General features: G+C 43.6%; 2 protein-coding genes across 2 annotated transcripts in view; one reads left to right on the forward strand and one right to left on the reverse strand.

The window, feature by feature from the left end:
- Positions 1 to 1,725: 1,725 nt before the first annotated feature.
- On the reverse strand, positions 1,726 to 9,204 carry tm2d1 (TM2 domain containing 1). Its single transcript, XM_070832596.1, has 7 exons — positions 9,049 to 9,204; positions 8,140 to 8,210; positions 7,739 to 7,847; positions 7,371 to 7,462; positions 4,607 to 4,680; positions 3,132 to 3,263; positions 1,726 to 2,033 (listed from the first exon to the last, which is right to left on the reverse strand). The coding sequence occupies exons 1-6, from the start codon at positions 9,183 to 9,185 to the stop codon at positions 3,153 to 3,155; spliced, it is 594 nt and encodes a 197-aa protein (XP_070688697.1). The 5' UTR covers positions 9,186 to 9,204; the 3' UTR covers positions 1,726 to 2,033; positions 3,132 to 3,152.
- A 3,032-nt stretch (positions 9,205 to 12,236) lies between these two features.
- The window catches only part of patj (PATJ crumbs cell polarity complex component), a 109,538-nt gene continuing 101,273 nt past the window's right edge, over positions 12,237 to 20,501 (forward strand). The window contains exons 1-4 of the mRNA XM_070832976.1: positions 12,237 to 12,515; positions 15,074 to 15,298; positions 15,521 to 15,660; positions 16,477 to 16,663. Of these exons, the coding sequence (XP_070689077.1) occupies positions 12,237 to 12,515; positions 15,074 to 15,298; positions 15,521 to 15,660; positions 16,477 to 16,663 (831 nt within the window). The remainder of the gene's footprint in view (positions 12,516 to 15,073; positions 15,299 to 15,520; positions 15,661 to 16,476; positions 16,664 to 20,501) is intronic.

Here is a 20,501-nt window from a genome sequence, read left to right on the forward strand (position 1 = left end):
CAATTAAGGATAAAATAGTGATGTTTTTAAGGCTGAAGTTCAGATTCTGTGATTTTTAGTGTTTGTCTTTTATTGATTTTGTGTTTAATATCTAAAGGTTTTAAGTTTTTCATAACAAACTTAAAACTGTGAGAGTGAGACAAAGAGAAAGAAACTAAACTGCATTTTTATTTTATTTCACTTTACTTCAACAGAAGAATTCAAGATTCAAACAGAGAGAGAGTGATGGGTGGGTCGCAGTCCACCTTTAACCTCAGATGATATTCATCATAATAAACTGTAACACACACACACACACACAGAGAGAAACAGGGAGTGTCTTAATAGTTTCAGTATGGTTCCTGTGTGTGTGTGTGTGTGTGTGTGTGTGTGTGTGTGTGTGTGTGTGTGTGTGTGTGTGTGTGTGTGTGTGTGTGTGTCCTGTGAAGCGTGGTACAGTATGATAATTGAATTTTGATGGAAGCCACATGGCTGCTAACTCGACATGGAAACACACACACACACACACACACACACACACACACACACATACACACACACACACACACACACACACACACACACACACACACACACACACACACACACACACACACACACACACACTCTGTGTTTGGTTCTGTGTGTTTCTGAAGATTAAACAGAAGAAACACTCACAGCTGAAGTCCGGCTGCAGTTTTTCTGTCTCGTTTACACCAGAAATAGGAGATGAGCTGATTTATGAGCTGATGATTTAAAACCAGTTCGCTTCATGAAAAGTCGCCACGTTAGCGCTGATCACATTCAGTGTTTCCCACCAAAACTCATCCAGTTTGTTCTCCACCAGACTCCACAGAACACTGGAGTTCCTGCTGTCTTGTTTGTGTTATTGTGTGTCTCACACCTTTCAAGACCAAAGACGGATCAAAGCAGCAGTAGAACAGCTACTCCTGTGATCTGTGAGGTTAAATTCCTGTTTTTGTCAATGGAGTTTGGTGATGTTAACCAGAAACAGCAGTTATATCGCGCTCTCTTTAAGGCCACCAGACTCCATTGACAAAAACAGTAATTTAACCTTGCTGAACACAGGAGTTGCTGGTCTACTGCTGCCACGATCGGTTAGTTTGTTTGAGTTCCTCTGTGTTGAACAAATATTGTGCTGGATCTGAATTAACCCTTTAAAACAACCAAAGTCCCACAATAACTCACACAAACTAACCAACTGAGGCAGAAGTAAACCAGCAACTCCTGTGTAAAATTAGTGTTTTTGTCAGTGGAGTCTGGTGTGTTTGAGGAGAGCACTGAACCAGCTGTTAACCCTTTTCTTGAGCTGTATTTGTTTATTAAAGTATAAAATATTAATTAGTGACATGAATACAGACAGACATAACCCAATAAAAGCACAGTACAAACTGGGCACATGATAAAACACAGGAGACACAAACTGACGGCAGCTGAAGAAGAAAGCTACTCATCTTCTACTTCAGTTAAAGTATTAAGAGGAAATACTGTTTCCTGTAAAAAAGTCTTTTCAGTAAAAGACAAATAATAATAATAAATATAATAGATTCTGATTACTGGTTGTTTCTCACTTTGATGATGAAGGTAGAGCTCACTTTAAGGACTTTAGATATGTTTTATTAATGTATTTCTGTTCAGTAAAGTTCACTATAATCTAAAATAATAATAAATCTGTCACATGGAGAACTCAGCGGGGACGATAAATAAACACGCCACACGTCAATCGACAAAAAATGGAACTTTATTTACAGTTTTCATGGAAAAACATCAGAACTTAGAGAGAAAACATCACAATATATTACAACAACATCCTCTAATATATTAAATAAACCCAGAAGGGCCCAGAGACACCGAGCAGCTGGACAGATGTGGAGACACGTGACCGCACAGACAGAGGAAGTGACAACGGGTCATTTTTCAGTGCTCTGGGCGTTAAAGTTCAGCGTGTCGATAAAGTTCATCTAAATGGAGCATAAAGACTGTGGGGGCTTGTCCTCCGTCGATGATGTCGTCTCTGTGTTTACACGACGGACCTGAAGACAGACAGATGGACAGGAGGTCAGACACACACACACACACCTCACAGAACACATCCTGTGTGGACACCAGACTCCATTAACAAACTGGTTGTTTTTACACAGGAGCTGCTGATCTACCGCTGCCTCGATTGATTAGTTTGCTCATGTTGTTGTGGGACTTTGGTGTTTTAAAAAGTTAGTTTGGAGCCTTCATAATATTTATATAAGGCACAACAACACAAACAGATGAACTGATCGAGGCAGCAGTGGACCAGCAGGTCGTGTGTAAAATCCCTGTTTTAGTGAATGTAGTCTGGTGTGTGTGCTGTTTGTGGTTAAACCAAAAGGATCTTCCAGGTCTCTCTCTGTAGGGATCCTTTCCATGATGCTGTCACACACTTAGAATAACAATCCACCAAACAAAAGCTAAACACAGAGCAGTAAAAGTCCAATATTTCCCTCTGAGATTTGGTGGAGAAGAAAGTAGCTTAAAAAGAAAATACTTGAGTAACGTAAAAGTACTTGGTTACCCTCCCCCAGTGCACTCTGGGTAGACTCCTGCTGCTGGAGTCACTCTAACTGAGCTCTAATATTAAAATATTCATCTGGACAGTAATCGGGCTCCAGAGGAGATGGAGGGGATTATATTCAGGCCAGCGTCGCCTCCTCGGTCCCAGAGAAACCTTCCTCCAGTTGACTTAACTCTGTGATATTTAACCGCTCCGCCCCTCAGAGGACTCTGTGTGTGTCTGACCTGTGGAGTTTAACTCCCGTCTGAATCAAAATGACACGTTTTCCCACTTGTTTCTACTGACTGGTGTCACGTTTTGAGGCGTCCTGAGGATGTGGATGCTGATTGTTTCCAGTCCTGAAGCTGTAGGATCATTTCTACCTTCATCTCTTGTTGTTATTATTGATCATTTAATCCATAACTGAAGTTCAGAGCCCCTCCTCCTTCATTTCTTCTTCTATGGTCCCTTGTACAGCTCCCCTGTGGGAGAGGTGGGTGTCGTTCTTTTAAAGGTATCCCCCTAATCCATCCTGTTATTCCTACCAGTAAATACAAAACATGAAGAAAACACAGCGATCACCTCGAGTGTTTTCTGAACTTACAGGGTTCCCGTCCAGGTGTGCTCACAGAGACAGGTGTGGCTTCCTGTAGGTCTGGTTGGTGATGGACAGGCGGGTCAGCCGGGCGCCGTAATAATCCACGATGTAGTTTGTTCCATCTGCTGGACCCACGATCTGCAGAGGGAGACACAACATGAGACAGGTGACGCTTTGCTGTACAGGTGGGAGGGTAACGGGTGAGGAAAGAGACACCAGACTACATTCACTAAAACAGGGATTTTACACAGGAGCTGCTGGTCCACTGCTGCCTCAATCAGTTCATCTGTTTGTGTTGTTGTGCCTTATATAAATATTATGAAGGCTCCAAACTAACTTTTTAAAACACTAAAGTCCCACAACAACATGAGCAAAGTAATCAACTGAGGCAGCAGTAGATCAGCAGCTCCTGTGTAAAAACAACCAGTTTGTCAATGGAGTCTGGTGTCCACACGGACCTTTTAGCTCCCAGAGCACAGGAGCTGCTGGTCTGCTGCTGCACTGATTGGTTCATAGGTTTGGTGTTTTAAAGGGTTAATTTGGACAACACTGGAAACTCATTTCACACATTAGCATGTAGCATTAGCATGTGGAGCTTGGAGCCATACAACTCTTCTATCAGGATCTGGTGGGAGCAGATCAGAGATCATCTCTGTAGCATAACGTTATTAGTCCAAACTGGTGAGTTCAGCGCTTCAGTCTTTGTTGTGAAACTATTAGAGGTTCTCCAGATAAATCAGATCAATAAGTTGGTGTTTTGTTCCCATGTGATTGAAGGATCTTTTAGGACACTTCAGCCTGGTGGGTTCATGATCACATTAACTGCTGTTAAAATCTCTGATCCGTCAAACACGACTGACGACTTGCATCCGTCCAGCGTCCATCCATCGCCGGGCGCCGTCACACCTTCACGTGATGGATGCCGAGCCTCTATTATCTAAAGCGTTTGAACAGGAAGGAGCGATCCGTCCCTTCACCTCCCGGTTCCCCTCACTCCATCCGTCTGTCTGCGTCCTCTCGAGTCCATTAGGAGCTTCTGGAGGCATCATTCATCCTGAGGGCCTCGCAGAGACGCACCACGGATGGACGTAAATAATAATCAGAAGGCCGACGCCTGTTTATTCATCAGGTTCACCGGGTAACCCCCCACCCCCCACCTGCCGGGTAGTTAGCCGCTAAAATACGAGGCCCTGCCGCCACGTGCCACGCTGAAATGGATCCTCTGGAAAACAAGGAACTCTTCATCACAGGTGTCACTTTTTAAGAGGCTGTGTGTGTGTGTGTGTGTGTGTGAGAGAGAAACACACACCTGAAGAAAGGTTTAACCTGTTTAAATCACTTTGAACAATTCTTCCTCACTAAAGCTGTTTTTACCCCCCTGCCCTCTAAACGCTGCGTTCTTCTGACGTCGTTTCTAAATGTGATAAATAAAATGTGATAATAATAATACGTGTGTCCCACCTGATGCTCTTGTGACTCACCTGCATGGCGATCAGTATGAAGTCGATCAGAGTGCCGATTCCACAGAAACCAACAGTGCAGAACTTCAACAGTCCTGAAGGGACAGACAGCCAAGATTAAATATAACTACTTACTACCAAAGTTTACCAAAGAAAATACCAAAACTTCTCCTGAATGAAGGTTTTTATTGTTTTCAGTCTCAGTAAACTGAATATTTTTGTGATAGTTGGTCGAACAAAACTGTATAATCAAACTTTAAGGACGATGAATGAATGAATGGAGAAAACAATCATCTTTACATCCCTACAGAGAGAGATCTGGAAGATCCTTTTGGTTTAACCACAAACAGCACACACACCAGACTACATTCACTAAAACAGGGATTTTAGCTCACAGCACGGTAGAATTGTAGTAGAGTTGCTGCCTCCATCACTGCCTCGATTGGTTAGTTTGTTTGGTGTTTTAAATGGTCCAACACAATATTTGGGTAACAGAAATAAGACAAAGTCACACAACAACTCAAACAAACTAACTGGACAAAGCAGTGGGAGCAACAGCAGCTCCTGTGTTCTGTGGGGTAAAATTCCTGTTTTTGTGAATGGAGTCTGGTGGGTTTGAAGAGAGTGATGCAACAGCTGTTTCTGGTTAAACTATTTCACAGATCTATCTCACCAGACAAAATATCGGGATGATGTTTGTCGTTACTAAGGCTGTAGTGCCCTCTGCAGCCTGTAGGAGGCGCTAACAGTTAGATCCATTATCCAGATGCCTCCGTTCGCCCCATGGAGCCCTTTAATGAAAAAGATGCCTGTAAAATTATTTTTTTTCAAGAAATGAATCAGATTTGGCTTCGGCTCGGCCCAGCTTGGCTCAGCCTGGGCCAACCTGTGCCAAATCAGGCCAGGTGTTTGTTGGAGCAGCTGTCCTCCGTCCAAAATACCCCCTGGCAACACACACACACACACACACACACACACACACACACACAGCCTTTCAGCCTTTGTGCTGCTGCAGGTGTCTAATTAAAAGAAGGCCTCAGTGTGCTGATAATAACTCGTCCTTGTTGTGGTAATCATAACTGTCATTCTTTGGGTTTTATGCTCTATTGTGTGCAGATCACTGGCAGAAAGAGACTCATTGAATTCAGGCTGGAAAAACCACAAGAATACGGAAACAATTAAAGGGCAGCGCCGCCTTTTTCTATTCAGGCCTCCTGCGAGCCGGAGGAGGAGAAACCGTGTTTTAAGACCAGCAGCAGCCAACGGGAGCTCAGCGGCTCCTCTAGTGTTCAGCAGTGGGTGCAGAGACAGACCTGAGATCAGCTGTGTGGTGTCCTTTCTGCAGCGCTAAATATCTAGACGCGTTCTTTAGGTTTAAGAAGTTATTCATCAGATGTTTATCTCTCTGAAACAGCTGCTTCACCTGTTCAGGGTGACATGAGGTGACGTGGAAACGGCAGTGAAAGCAGCACAAACTGGCTCCGTCTGTGTTTCTAGAAAGTGGAAACACTGATCGATCACACAGACGACAGTTTGGCTCCAACAGAGTTAAAGTCAATCTGGTGACATGAATCCATTCTGACTGGTGACGTGTACAAAGGAGTTTGTCTGCTGAGGAGACTATATCTATTATATATATCTATAATATATCTATAATATATCTATAATATATTATATATATCTATAATATATCTATAATATATTATATCTATTATATATATCTATAATATATCTATAATATATTATATCTATTATATATATCTATAATATATTATATCTATTATATATATCTATAATATATCTATTATATATTATATCTATTATATATATCTATTATATAATATATCTATTATATATTATATCTATTATATATATCTATTATATATTATATCTATTATATATTATATCTATAATATTTTATATCTATAATATATTATATCTATAATATATATCTATTATATATTTTATATCTATAATATATTATATCTATAATATTTTATATCTATAATATATTTTATATCTATAATATATTTTATCTATAATATTTTATATCTATAATATTTTATATCTCTATATAAAATAATAATATCTGAACTACAGCTGGCTGTAGAATCCATGTGATTCACCATTTTACCAGTGTTGTTTACTTCCTCACAGGAACGTCCTCCCACTTTGGTTCTGCTTAAACTGGTGTGAACGCAGGCTGGTTCGCCAGAAAGCACCACGGTTCTGAGACCAGAACCAGAACCAGAACCAGAACCAGAACCGTGTCTGTGTGAAAGCTCTGTCAGTATTTATAGTGAGTCACACTGCTCATCACAACATGACAACATTATCCACACCTGTTTTAGTTGTTGTTCTGATGAAGACCATCAGAGAACAGAATCTGGTTTTCACTTCAGACCAACAGAAACATTCGTGCCGCCTGGTTCTGGACCAGCTGCACTTTTCTCATCTTACAAACCACTGATCAATAATCCAGGTGAGACTAAACCAGAGCTGTTTGATCCTCTGTTGTGTCACACTTCTCTTATTTACAGACATTAGAGTTACTTCTCTCTTCTGTGTTTATCCAGGACAACGTTTGGCTTCTTCTGCCTGCTTTATTGGTGTGTGTGGTGTGTGTGTGTGTGTGTGTGTGGTGTGAGTGTGTGTGTGTGTGTGTGTGTGTGTGTGTGTGTGTGTGTGTGTGTGTGTGTGTGTGTGTGTGTGTGTGTGTGGTGTGTGTGTGTGTGTGTGTGGTGTGTGTGTGTGTGTGTGTGTGTGTGTGTGTGTGTGTGTGTACCTAGGGCAGGATATCCCAGGTAGAAGCGGTCTGCTCCCAGCCAGCCCAGGAACAGAGATAAAGCCACCGCTACTTTGTAGGAATAATCACTCCTGGGAGGAAACACACTTATTATTTACAGGGTGATCAATATATTGATTTTGTCAAAGGCAACAATTATGATAAGAGGCATAAACGATAAATGGAACAATTATCGTAATCAATCAAAATAGTCGTAATGAGAATCATTAATCCTGTTATTTTATTTATTTATTTTTATTGTGTGAGTGTGTGTGTGTGTGTGTGTGTGTGTGTGTGTGTGTGTGTGTGTGTGTGTGTGTGTGTGTGTGTGTGTGTGTGTGTGTGTGTGTGTGTGTGTGAGCACTCACACGTTCCTGCAGGGGATGGTTTTGTTGAAGCCCACCTCCTCCCCGCTGAACTTGAACTCTGTCCCGTTAGCCAGCCGACAGCTGATGTTTGGGGCTGGGAGGCACTCCACTGAACACACACACACACACACACACACACACACACACACAGGTAGAACGACAGGTATCAGAGGAACAGAAGATAGTTTCCATCAGTCTCTTTGTTTCTTTTAATTTAAGTTTTTCTATCTTGTTTTGAATTGCTTGATGTTTAAAGGTGCAGTACACATTATTTAAACCACAGAGGTCAAAAGTCATGAGATGCTAAAGTCAGGGTGCTGGACACACTGAACAAAAACATCAGGGTGAAACATCAGCATCGTAGCAGCTGTCAGACAGACGTGTCGTGGCGTCACACTCACCCCAGGCCGTCGTCTCCCTGCAGTTCTCCGGCTCCTGAGTGGCCTCGTCTATCTTTGGATCATTGCAGCGGTACATGAGGAGAGTGAAGGAGTCCAGACCAGCTCGGTACAGGCTCAGAGTGTTATTCTAAGTGTGTGACAGCAGCATGGAAAGGATCCCTACAGAGAGAGACCTGGAAGATCCTTTTGGTTTAACCACAAACAGTCGTTATATCGCTCTCTGCACACACACCAGACTACATTCACTAAAACAGGGATTTTAGAGAACAGGACACAGGAGCTGCTGCTCTGCTGCTGCCTCCATCAGTCAGTGTGTTTGTGTTATTGTGTAACTTCAGTGTTATAAGATGGTACTACAGATCCAACACCATTTTAGTGTAACACACAACATCATAAACAAACTAAGAGACTGAGGCAGCGGTGGACCAGCAACTTCTGTGTTCTGCGATAAAATTACGGTTTTTATGAATGGAGTCTGGTGGCTATAAGGAGAGCAATGTAACGACTGTGTCTATAACAGACTAATACTTCCAAAGACTCACACTTTGCAGGAAAGACTAGTGTATCCTTGTATTGACTTATAGTACAATCAATACACACACTCCCAGATGAAGCTGGACTTTTACTGTCAGCATCAACAGCTTCATGGATTATTAAAGGATTATATGTTGGTGTGACATTAATACTTCCTCTTATAATGTGGCCTCGTACCTTTACTGTACTGCAGGTAATTATACTACAACATGTTACATCACATTTCTGATATGTATGTACCGTTTTATCATCTGTTTCAGTAAAGTCACATCTTGAAGTTAGCTTTGAGCTAGCTGCGGCTAACCCTAGCGACCACTTTAAGGTCCATTATGTTCCGTTAAATCCGGGTTTTGTGAGTAAACAGAAATTAAAGGATACTGTCCGAGTCTGAGGTGTTCACAGCTGTCCACCTCCTCCGACAGAACCAGCTTTAAATCAGAGTAAATCCAGTAAAACAAGAGGGTCCAGATCCCGGAGCGTAAACAAACCAGCCGTCTCCGGGAGGCCGCCATGACTGAGTCTGTCACGTGACGGGATGATGCCTTCATAGCCACCCAAAGAAAATATTAATTCAGAGAACTGTAGCGCGATAGAAAAACCAACAAGAGTCAAATGATGTTTGACCAAATAAACTCATTTTAAGATGAAATTGTTTTGTTTTATGTCACTTATAGATGTATTTGGCTTTGTTTTACTTTTCTATGGCTTTTAAAAATATATATTTCAACGCATTATGTTGTGGTTTTCCAAGTAGATGAACAATTTGGCTTGAAAGGTCAATCTCAAAAACCTTATTGAAAGATTAAATTCAACAATTGAAAATTCAGATAATATAAGATATTCCTTTATTAGTCCCACAATGGGGAGATTTATAATGATTCTTTATTTATTTATTCAAAAAAAAAGTTGTTTCTCATACATTAGGTCTTAATGATCCTAAACTTTATCTTTTGTTCTTTAATTTACTAAATTATGTCTGACATCACTATTTTTGTCATCACACAGAGCAAATTAAAGCTCCATATAAACAGGTAACTTTAGTTTTTTCAAACATTTATTAAATCAAGCAAAACATCAGACTTTAGGACAAAAATCTGCCCTTACAGCGGCTCCAGAATGAAGAACCAGAACCATTCTGCCATTCATAGATTAAATCAATTATTATATACATCACATATAAAAACAAGTGAGGAGACACTGTCGGTCACAGGTTGTTTAGAAATGCTTCAAAATCAATTCAACTCACTGGCACTTTATATTTCCGATAGCTCCTGAATGCAGCATTAAAGTGACACTGGTGCCAAACTGGATCCAGTTCATGTGAGTTTTCCACCAGTTTAAAACCCTTTTAAAGCGGCCTGTTTTCTGTGAGTTCACCTGTGGGTGTCCGCTGCACCTTCCGACTGTTTATCCGACACTTAGCTCGGCGAAAAGAGCTTTTAGCCTCTTTTTAACAAGCTAACTTAGCATGCTAGCGGCTAGCCGGGTGTTAGCCAGCGGCGGTGCTGCTGTGAGGCTGGAGGAGGACGAGCTGCTTAAATGTTGTTTAAATGTCGTTTAAATGTCGTTTCCGACCCGCTGACGCTCACAAACACACGCAGAAGTGGAGTTTGAAGTCGTGGCTGAGTTTTTAGTTTGTGTTTTCAACAGTTCGCAGCTCGTTGAAGTGTTTTTCTTTCCTGCTTTTTAAAGTTTGATGCACCTGCTGATTATTATCACCATTATCAATGAAACACTTATCGATTAAACACAAGACAAAGGCGAGCACATGGATTTATTGATACGTTTCCACAGGTGGTTTCACCCTCTCCCCCCTCCCTGTGTGCTGTTGAGTTTCACTTCCTGGTTTCTCAGGTGCGCGCACAGGTGAGGCGCCCCGCACACAGCCTGTGGATGACTGTGGTGTGTTTGTCCCACCTGTGTGTGCTGATGAAGCTCTCACTGCCTTAACAGGCTGAGAACCTGGCAGCCCTCTCACCTGTGAGGCAGACACCTGAACGCAGCACAGAGAGGCCATGTTGGAGCAGTCAGACCGCACACATGTGGAGGTGACTCTCTGCTCCACATGAGTCAGCAGGTGTCTCTCTTACAGGTGAGGCGAACCAACCAGGTGATCGTCAGGAGGCGTTTGTGGCTGCCAGGTAAACTCCTGACGCAGGTGGTGTTGAAACTTTCACCTACAGCATCGGTCGCCAAACTCTGTTTCCAGCTGAGTAGAGTTTAGGATTTGATGCTTTTTTCTGTGTTTGACTTCAGTTTAATCTGAATTAAACTGAGTATTTTAGCCTGCTGCAGGTGTTAAAGACAGAAACACACCTGCAGGGACTCCAAAGCTGAACATCAGAGGGAAATAAAACAGGTCAGGTGTTTCTGGAAGACTGTAGACAAACACAAATGGTGGTAATGTAGTAGATTGATTAATATGCATGATGATGGTGGTGGTTATGTGCAGCACATGTATGTATATTAACGTCTATATGCAGCATGCAGGGTTCATATGTGACTGGATGATACACCGTCTCTTTTAAACTAAACACATAATCTGTTGAATAAGTGGTCGTTTTAGTGTTGACTGTCACCGATCAATTAATTGTTTGCTCTGTAAAATGTTGGGAAATGATGTTTGGTCTACAGATTTTGCCTGCTGTTAGTTATTGTTAATGCAAAGTAGAAATACTGGATTTTTGAATGGAGTCTGGTGTGATGTGTTCTGGATACATGTGCTGGCTATGTCACTCTCTTCAAAGACACCAGACTCCATTGACAAATTGACAGTTTTTTGTTTTCCTCGGCTGCAGAGAGCATCAGGTGCTTATTTGAATCAGGTTTGTTTTATTTGAGTTGCAGGTTTCATACACGAGGAATTCAGTGGTTTACATTAGAATCAGGAAGTAAAACAGGATGAAAACGTTAAAATGTAAATCAGCCTGCTCAGACTCAACAGATCCTCCATGTTCACCTGAGTTCAGTAAAACGTTTCCACCGGCACGACAACAAAGTCGCCCCGAAGCGGTTTTCAGTCAGTAATTAATTCCAGTTTTTCCACTCTGCTGCCTGTTGTTTCATGTGAAGCTGCTGTTTCGCAGCACTTCCTGCAGATGTTTCACATTAAAAGCCCAAAGGAAATGAACCCTCCCAGTCCTGGAACATGAGCTTTTAGACGGCGATCAAAAAAACGGCAAAGTAGACGATCAGAGTGTTATACTGAATTATTTAAAAAATAAAATCTGTTATTATTATAACTTAGTTGTTCACAATGGAAAAGTTATCATCAGTTTATCTGTAATTATCACAATAAATCATCAAAGTCTAAAGTTTCCTTCTCCCTCTTTTCCTTTAGCTCCTCCTCGTTCTTCTTCTACCTTTTTAATTCCAGCTGTGTTATATACGGTGTATAAAGGTCTATGGACGATCTAATGACATGGAACATGTTTTATATATTTATGGAAGAAGATCATCTGGAGATAAATATTGTTTTAGACCCTTTTTAACTTGTGTTTTGTTTCCTGGGTCTGAACTAACAGCTGGTTTCTGTCTGTCCAGACTGACGGCGACAGGTGAAGATGTTTGAGAACGTGGCAGCAGGTAAGCGGTCCGAGCCGCTCGGTGACTCTCTAACAGTAACCGTGGAGGAGACGCTCACACCTGCTGTGTTTGTCTCAGTGTCGGCGGCGGAGCGCCAGCAGGTTCTGGGAGCTCTGGAGCGCCTGCAGACCAAGCTGGTCCAGAGGGAGGAGTGGACCCACAGTGACACCGTGGGGAGCCTGAGGGACACCCTGCAGAGCCCCCTCTTCACCCACATCCTCACCCTGCAGCACTCCATCAAGCAGCTCCGCCAACAGGTGAGAGACACACCTGGGACGTACAGACGCCCTTCGATAGTTATGACAGAAGTTTGAGTTAAGCGTTTGGTTTAAAGTGGATGAAGTTGAGTCGACTGCTGTCAACAACATCTTCAACATCGTCCAACCAGCCAGACACCTCAGAGGGGGGGCTGCTGGCCCCCCAGGAGGAGAGGAGAGAGCCCAGATCAGAGCTACGCTAACACAGCTAATGGCTACAGGCTGCTGGCTCTACTGAAGACGACCCAAACATGTCGATCCTGCTGACTTTAGCTTCTGAGCGAGGCAGAATGAAAACCTGTCACACAGAGACTGAATCTTGTTTCGTCACACTACGTTGAACCAGCAGACCTCTTCCTCCTCCTCCTCCTATTCTTCTATTCTTCTTCCTCCTCCTCCTCCTATTCTTCTTCCTCTTCTCTTCCTCCTCTTCTTCTTCCTCTTCTTCTCTTCCTCTGTCCTCCTGGTTCTTCTTCTTTTCCTCCTCCTCTTCTTCTCCTCTGTCCTCCTGGTTCTTCTTCTTCTCCTCCTATTCTTCTTCCTCTTCTCCTCCTCTGTCCTCCTGGTTCTTCCTCTTCCTCCCCCTCCTCCTCCTCCTCCCCCCCTCCTCCCCCCTCCTCTCTCTGATGTAAACAGTGTGTGTATCAGTGCAGCTGTATCGACGGTCTAAAGTTGCAGTCGCTCTGCAGACTATTGAACGTTTCCCATCTGATCTGACGTGTGCTGAGCTCCGCCCAGGTGTTGACAGCCTATCAGGTATCGGTACGGCTCCGCCCCCCCGTCCGGCGCGGTGACCCGTCAGTGGGGCTGAGCGGGGACATTGAATCCCCTCTGCGCGGCCATCTGTATTCAGCTCCAGCTCCGACTGACGTGGAGCCTTTACAATAAACAATCTGCAGGCCAAATTAAGATAATGGCAATAACTGACGCTGGGCTTCATATTCTAAGTGCTGCGAAGGTCACAGCTGAGTCTATGAATGCGTCTGCAGAAGCCTGTGGAGGGTATATGAAGCGGGGACTTCTCTCTTTTTCTTTATTTATTTTCCCTCCCTCCCTCCCCGGGCTCTCTGCGGATCTATCAAGCTTTAATATCTAGTGTCTTGGTTTGAGTAACGGCCTTGTCGAGGCGGTATTGATGAAATGGCTCTGGATCCTGCTCCGTCAGCCCGGCCTAAATAAGCCGCAGACTGATAAGTTTCCACAATGTGAGTGTAAAGGTCATTAATACATTACCTGTTCAGAGAGAGAGAGTCTGCAGAGGAATCTATTGATTTTTTTTTTCCCTCTCTCCTCCCCACTTACCCCCCCGGCCTCCACGCTTCATTTTTTTCCCTCCATGTCTTTCTTTATTGTCGACAACGTCCTTGCATATAAGAGCACCTCCCTCCCTCCCTCCCTCCCTCCCTCCCTCCCTCCCTCTCTCTCTCTCCGGCTCTTTGTTTTTGAGTTTGGTGCTGAAACCTCAAGCTGGTCAGGGTGTCTTCACCTTTTTGACCTCACGTGCACATGACCCGTATCAATATTATATTATTATTATTATTATTATTATTATTATACTGATATATGACAGTGTTCCAGTAGATCACCTCAGCCAGCAGCCACCAAACGGGCTGCAATGGCTGCAACGTGATCCTTTGGGACAACTGCACCTGATCACAGTAGGTCCACTAAAAGAGCTTGTTTGATCCACTGACAGGCTCAGAGTGTTATTCTAAGTGTGTGACAGCATCATGGAAAGGATCCCTACAGAGAGAGACCTGGAAGATCCTTTTGGTTTAACCACAAACAGCACACACACCAGACTACATTCACTAAAACAGGGATTTAACCTCACAGAACATGGGAGTTATGTCTTGATTCGTTAGTTTGTTTGTGTTATTGTGTGTTACATCAATACTGTATTAGACCTGAACCAACCCTTTAAAACACCAAATTCACACAGTAACAAAAAGCAAACTAAATGATGGAGGCAGCGGTAGACCAGCAGCTCTCTGTGCTCTGTAAGATAAAATTTGTATTTTTGTCAATGGAGGCTGGTGGTTTTGAACAGAGCAATACAATGTAGTACGTCCAAGTGTGTGACAGTGTTATAGAAAGGATCCCTACATTTTTATACAGAAATTCTATATTTTTGTCCCTTTTAACAAACCCTAACCTTAACCCAAATCCAGTTTTCACTCTTTTGTAAACATCATCTCGCCACCAGACTCAAACAGAACAGACCCAACAGAACTCTCTCGGTTTAAAACAGCGTCGGTGCTTTGGCTGTTTTGTCCATTTGGGAGAACTTCTCAGACTAGTTGGTGCATCCATCCTGCTGGTGATGTTTCTCCTCTCCACACTAAAGAAAACACAACATAGATGACAGGAATTATTTTTTGGGGACCCAGATGTTCTGAACACTTTGTGGTTTATGTGTTTGACGGGGCGAGGCCTCCTGAAAATGACTGAAATGTTCCTTTACTTTGCTGATATCTTCTGGTACCTGAGTTTTAAAATGTAAAATCCAGTCTGAAATAGGAAGAATGAATAAAACACTTCTTATTCTCTGTCTGCAGCTGAGCAGCATCCCTCCTGATGTCTGCAGCGACTTCAGTTTCTCCAAAAAGGGTCAGCTGATCATGAGCGCCGCTAATCCAGCCGGCAGCTCGGCCGCACCTGCCGCCGCCGTCGCCGCCTCCTCCTCCTCCTCCGTCCTGACCAATGGCTCGTCTCCGCCCATCCATCAGTCTCCGCCCTCCTCGTCTGACCTCCTGCAGAAATGGATCCTCGCCGCCGCCAAGGTGGGTGGAGCCACGGTATGCACACAGAAACACACCCAGAGAGCTCACAGCATGCATGTAAACCCTGTGTGTGTGTGTGTGTGTGTGTGTGTGTGTGTGTGTGTGTGTGTGTGTGTGTGTGTGTGTGTGTGTGTGTGTGTGTGTGTGTGTGTGTGTGTGTGTGTGTGTGTGTGTGTGTGTGTGTGTGTGTGTGTGTGTGTGTGTGTGTGTGTGTGTGCGCAGGGCCGTCGCACAGAGCTGGTCAGTCTGACTCGGCCTCTCTCTGGAGGTCTGGGCTTCAGCGTGGTCGGTCTGAATCCTGCAGGAAGCAGCAGTCAGGGCGTCTTCGTCAAACACATCCAGCCCGGAGGCGTCGCACACAGGTTTGCTGTCAATCACTACACATGTCAGAGTTTACATCACTGACAGCTGTTTCAACAAAATGTAAATGAAACTTGTAGAAGAAAAGTTAAAATACACCAGACTACATTCACTAAAACAGGGATTTAAGCTCACAAAACACAGGAGTTCAATTCAAAATACTTTATTGGTCCCACAATGATGGATTTCGACCAGAAGGTATAGAAACAAAACAATATGGTCTACTGATACCACAATAGGTTAGTTTGTTTGTCTTATTGTGTCTTTAAAAACACCAAAGTCACACAGTAAAGCAAACTAACTGATGGAGGCAGCGATAGTAACAGCAGTTGTAGTGCGTTCTTCCAAGCCACCAGACTCCATTGACAGAATAGTGAATTTACCTGACAGAACACAGGAGTTGCTGTTCTACCGTTGACTTGATCAGTTCGTTTGTGTTGTTGTGTCTTAAACAAATATTGTGTTGCATCTGAATTAACCCTAAAAAAACACCAAGAATAACACAAACAAACTAACGGATGGAGGCAGCAGCTCCTGTGTTCTGTGAGGTAAAATTACTGTTTTTATCAATGGAGTCTGGTGTGTTTGCAGAGAGTGCTATAACGGCTGTTTGTGGTTAAACCAAAAGGATCTTGCAGGTCTATCTGGTCTAGGTCTATCAATTCCAACTCCTACCAGTCATTCAGCCTCCAGGGTATGAACAGACAGGACCCAGAGGTCTCTTTTAAACACTAACCATCGAATGCCAGACGTCTGCAGAGGGCTTTGTTCTGTTTGATGTTACTGAATCGTCCTGACTGATGATGTTGTGGCTGCAGAGACGGACGTCTCCAGGAGAGGGACCAGATCCTGGTGATAAACAGCAGTCCTCTGGAGCCGGGGATCAGCCAGCACCAGGCCCTGACGCTCCTGCAGCAACCCGGAGAGACGGTGGAGCTGGTGGTGGCCAGGGACCGCCCACTCGGCACGTCATCATCACCGCCTGCCGCCGCCAACGTCAGCGCGGTAAGAAACGCTCGGCGATTCCCCCTAGAACCACAAACTTGGTTTTTACGTTTCTGTGTTGATAAAACAAACAGGACGCTTTGGACAGAGCCAGGCTAGCTTCATGCTAAGCTAGGCTAACCACACCCTGACACTGACATGAAGCTGATGATCCATCGGAACATTTTACTCTACGAAAGAGACAGAATACTTATATTTCCCAAAACGTTTAACCTCTTTCTGTAAATGACAAATAATCCTCTCATATTTTAGACTTGCTAACGCTAACACTGTGCTAGCAGCAAATTCTTAAAGGGACAGTTTGGAGTTTTTTGGTTGTATCAGTGTATGAGTGTATTACTGACAGTAGAGAAACAGGCAGGAGTCCCAGATCAGACGCTAAGTGATATACTGCGGAAGACGCAAGACCCACCTAAAAAAGTCAATCAGTTTAAGTGGACGATTTATTCAGAATATTTTCATTGCGTTAAATTGCTGCCAAACAGCCTTTTCTGACGGGAACTGAAGCCGTTCTCTTTTTCTTTGCCTGCTTCAAAGCCACCAGACTCCTCAGACAAAAGCAGTGATTTTACCCCACTAAACACATGAGGTGCAGGTCGACCGGTGCCTCAGCTGGTTAGTGTGCCTGAGTTATTAGGTGACTTTGGTGTTCTAAATGCTTAGTTTGGATCTGAACTAAAGTGGTAGGTCGCTGCTTGAGGCAGCAGTAAGCCAAGCGGACCCCTGTGTTCTGTGAGGTAAAATGACTGATTTTGTCAATGGAGTCTGGTGACTTAGGAGCGAGCAGTTTCAGGTCAGAAAGTGCTGTCTGACGGTGATGTTAAGCAGCAAAAATATTCTAAAGACAGTTTCCACTTAAACCGATGCTGAGGATTTTTATTTTTTAGGTTGGTCTTTTCTTTTGGAGGCCCCCCCCTCCCTCATCCACAATACTACAATACTGTAGGAGACACACTGAATACAGAGAAAGACCTTCAAATAATACAAACTATCCCTTTTTTTTAAAATGTGGAACAAAAGAAGCAGTGTAGCCGCAGATGGGACGGACACTTCTGATACTAAACTTTTACTGTCGCTTGTTTTTGGGGAGAATCAGCTGGATCATGAAATAAAGTAACTTCCGAATCTTAAGCGTCCATTTTATATAATATTTAGTATTTAACGCAGCTTAAGTTATGTGATCCGGACTGTTAAAGCCTCTGCTGAACAGTTAAAATGACCTTTTATTTGGTGCATGTTGAGCCACAAAACTACTGTGTGTGTCAGCTTTTCTCCCTTCGGAGCAAAACTTGAAGGAAAATTGGAAGTTGAGTTTGCACATTTGTTCATTGTTGAGTTTTATGGCTCAGCATGAAATTATTTTACGGTCTGATCTAAAACCAGCAGCGCCGTCGAGGTCCGGAGCATCGCTGAAATCAGCTTTATCCTGCACACACACACACACAGAGTCACTTCATCCAGTAGCTTGGCTGTCACTCAAAACAGTTGTAGCGGAGAGGGCGTCAATCATGACTGGAGGTCACTTTGTGGCCGCGCCTCTGTTTCAGAGTGAGACCTCCTGTTCACGACGAGCCGTAAGTCTGCTGACATTGACTGGGATGATTTTTACGACCTCAGAGCCTATAGGAAATCAAGTTAATGCTCCACTTGCAGCAACGCTCCTGACAATATGTATTTAAGTCTACGAGGAGGCGCGATCAATGAATGTCGACATGACGGAAGAGTCGAAGCGAAGTCAGGCAGGCAGGAGGGGGCGAGCGAGCGCAGAGGAGAGGAGCTGGTGAAGGGTCAGAGGTCACGACGCAGACTTTAGTTAAAGCCAATTAAACGGACATCTCCATATCAATTCAGCAAGAGCTTTAAGTTTCTTTCATGTTTTAATTAAAGGAAAACTCTTGTGTCACAATAAATATTATTATAAACCTTTAAAACACAAGAGTCACCGATGGAGGCAGCAGCAACTCTGTGAGCTAAAATCCCTGTTTTTTTGAATGGAGTCTGGTGTGTGTGCAGAGAAATTTGGCACAAACGTCTGCTCGGACTCAAAGATGAACTGATTTACTGTCAGCTTCATTTGGTAGTTATGACAACGCACAAAGTCTCACAGGATAAAATCATGAAATGACGACATATTTAAAAAAGTCAAAGGTCGACTTCACAGTTGTTATATCACGTTATAATGTTAGTTTGGATCCAATACAGTATTTGTGACGTACTGATGGAGGCAGCAGCTCTAAAATCCCTGTTTTAGTGAATGTAGTCTGGTGTGTGTGCTGTTTGTGGTTAAACCAAAAGGATCTTCCAGGTCTCTCTCTGTAGGGACCCTTTCCATGATGCTGTCACACACTTAGAATAACACTCTGAGCCTGTCAGTGGATCAAACAAGCTCTTTTAGTGGACCTACTGTGATCAGGTGCAGTTGTCCCAAAGGATCACGTTGCAGCCATTGCAGCCTGTTTGGTGGCTGCTGGCTGAGGTGATCTACTGGTGATCTACTGGACCAGTTCCAACACTCAAAACAAACCAAAAAAACTGACCCTGTAGATTCAGAGCAGACAGACGACCAGATGAGAGAAAACATTTGAGTTGCTGGACTGAACACGTGACAGGACATGAAAATGTGTGAGATCTTTGACATGTAAATAAAGAAAAGAGACTTCAGTCGGCGTAAAGGACCTGGTGTGGAAGTGGAGCAGGTCTGGACTGTTAATGTGGGCTGAGGATCACAGGTTGGCCTCAGCCGTAATGATTCTGCCCTGCACTATTGTTGGGTCATTACCGCACAGAATTACACTGTCCCTCTTGTTTGTTACCCTCCTCCTCCTCCTCCTCCTCTGGGCTCATTGGACCCGGGCCACGTCCTGCATACCAGGCCTCCGATCCTCCTGCTTTGTTTTATTCATGTCCCGTCTCTATTGAGGTCACGTTTAATGGAGCGCCGGCATCAAAAACACAAGCCCGGCTGTGGTTTTCTAGCCGCTGTCCTGGCCGGGGGAACTGTCGGCCTCCTGTGCCGCTCCGACCCGCCGTCGCTCCTCTGGGCTCCTCTCTCTGCTGTCAGACCTGACAGGAAGCTTGTCGCAGTAAAGTCTCGTATAAAGACGGATATAAATCAGTCAGTCAGATATGATTTTTACAGCTTTTGTCCATTTAGTGAGTATTTTCCCTCCATCGGTGAGGACAGTGTGTCGGCGAAAGCTCTCCGGAGTTTGGAGCTGATTTACGGCTTCTCCTAAAAATGATGAAAAGCAGAAAGAGCAGATAAAAAAATAACAGATTGTGCAATTAAAGGAACCTGAAGGGGCTTTTAAAATGGCCTCAACTAAGAGGAAATTAACTGAAGAACAACTGGATGAAATTTGTAAAGTTTTCTGTGAACTCCAGCCAGTCACATGACCCCCCACCACCCCCACCCCTCGCTGGCTTGTGTGAACCCCATCAGGACTCCCAACGTCTCCTGTGTGTCTCTGAAAGGTTCTTTGGAGTTTTACTTCATCAGGTTTTTCAGTGATTTAATATTACAGGTCGCCACCAGACTCCATTGACAAAAACAGTGATTTTACCTGACAGAGTTGCTGGTCTGCTGCTGCCTCTATCAGTTAGTTTATTTGTGTTATTGTGTGACGTTGGTGTTTTCAAGAGTTACTTTGGTTCCACCATATTTGCGTGGCACAAACAAACTCACCGATCGAATCAGCGGTAGACCAGAAACTTGTGCATTCAGTGGGCTAAAATCCCTGTTTTAGTGAATGTAGTCTGGTGTGTGTGCTGTTTGTGGTTAAACCAAAAGGATCTTCCAGGTCTCTCTCTGTAGGGATCCTTTCCATGATGCTGTCAC

The sequence above is a fragment of the Pempheris klunzingeri genome, chromosome 6, assembly GCF_042242105.1.
Source record: "Pempheris klunzingeri isolate RE-2024b chromosome 6, fPemKlu1.hap1, whole genome shotgun sequence".
Classification (NCBI taxonomy): Eukaryota; Metazoa; Chordata; class Actinopteri; order Acropomatiformes; family Pempheridae; genus Pempheris; species Pempheris klunzingeri.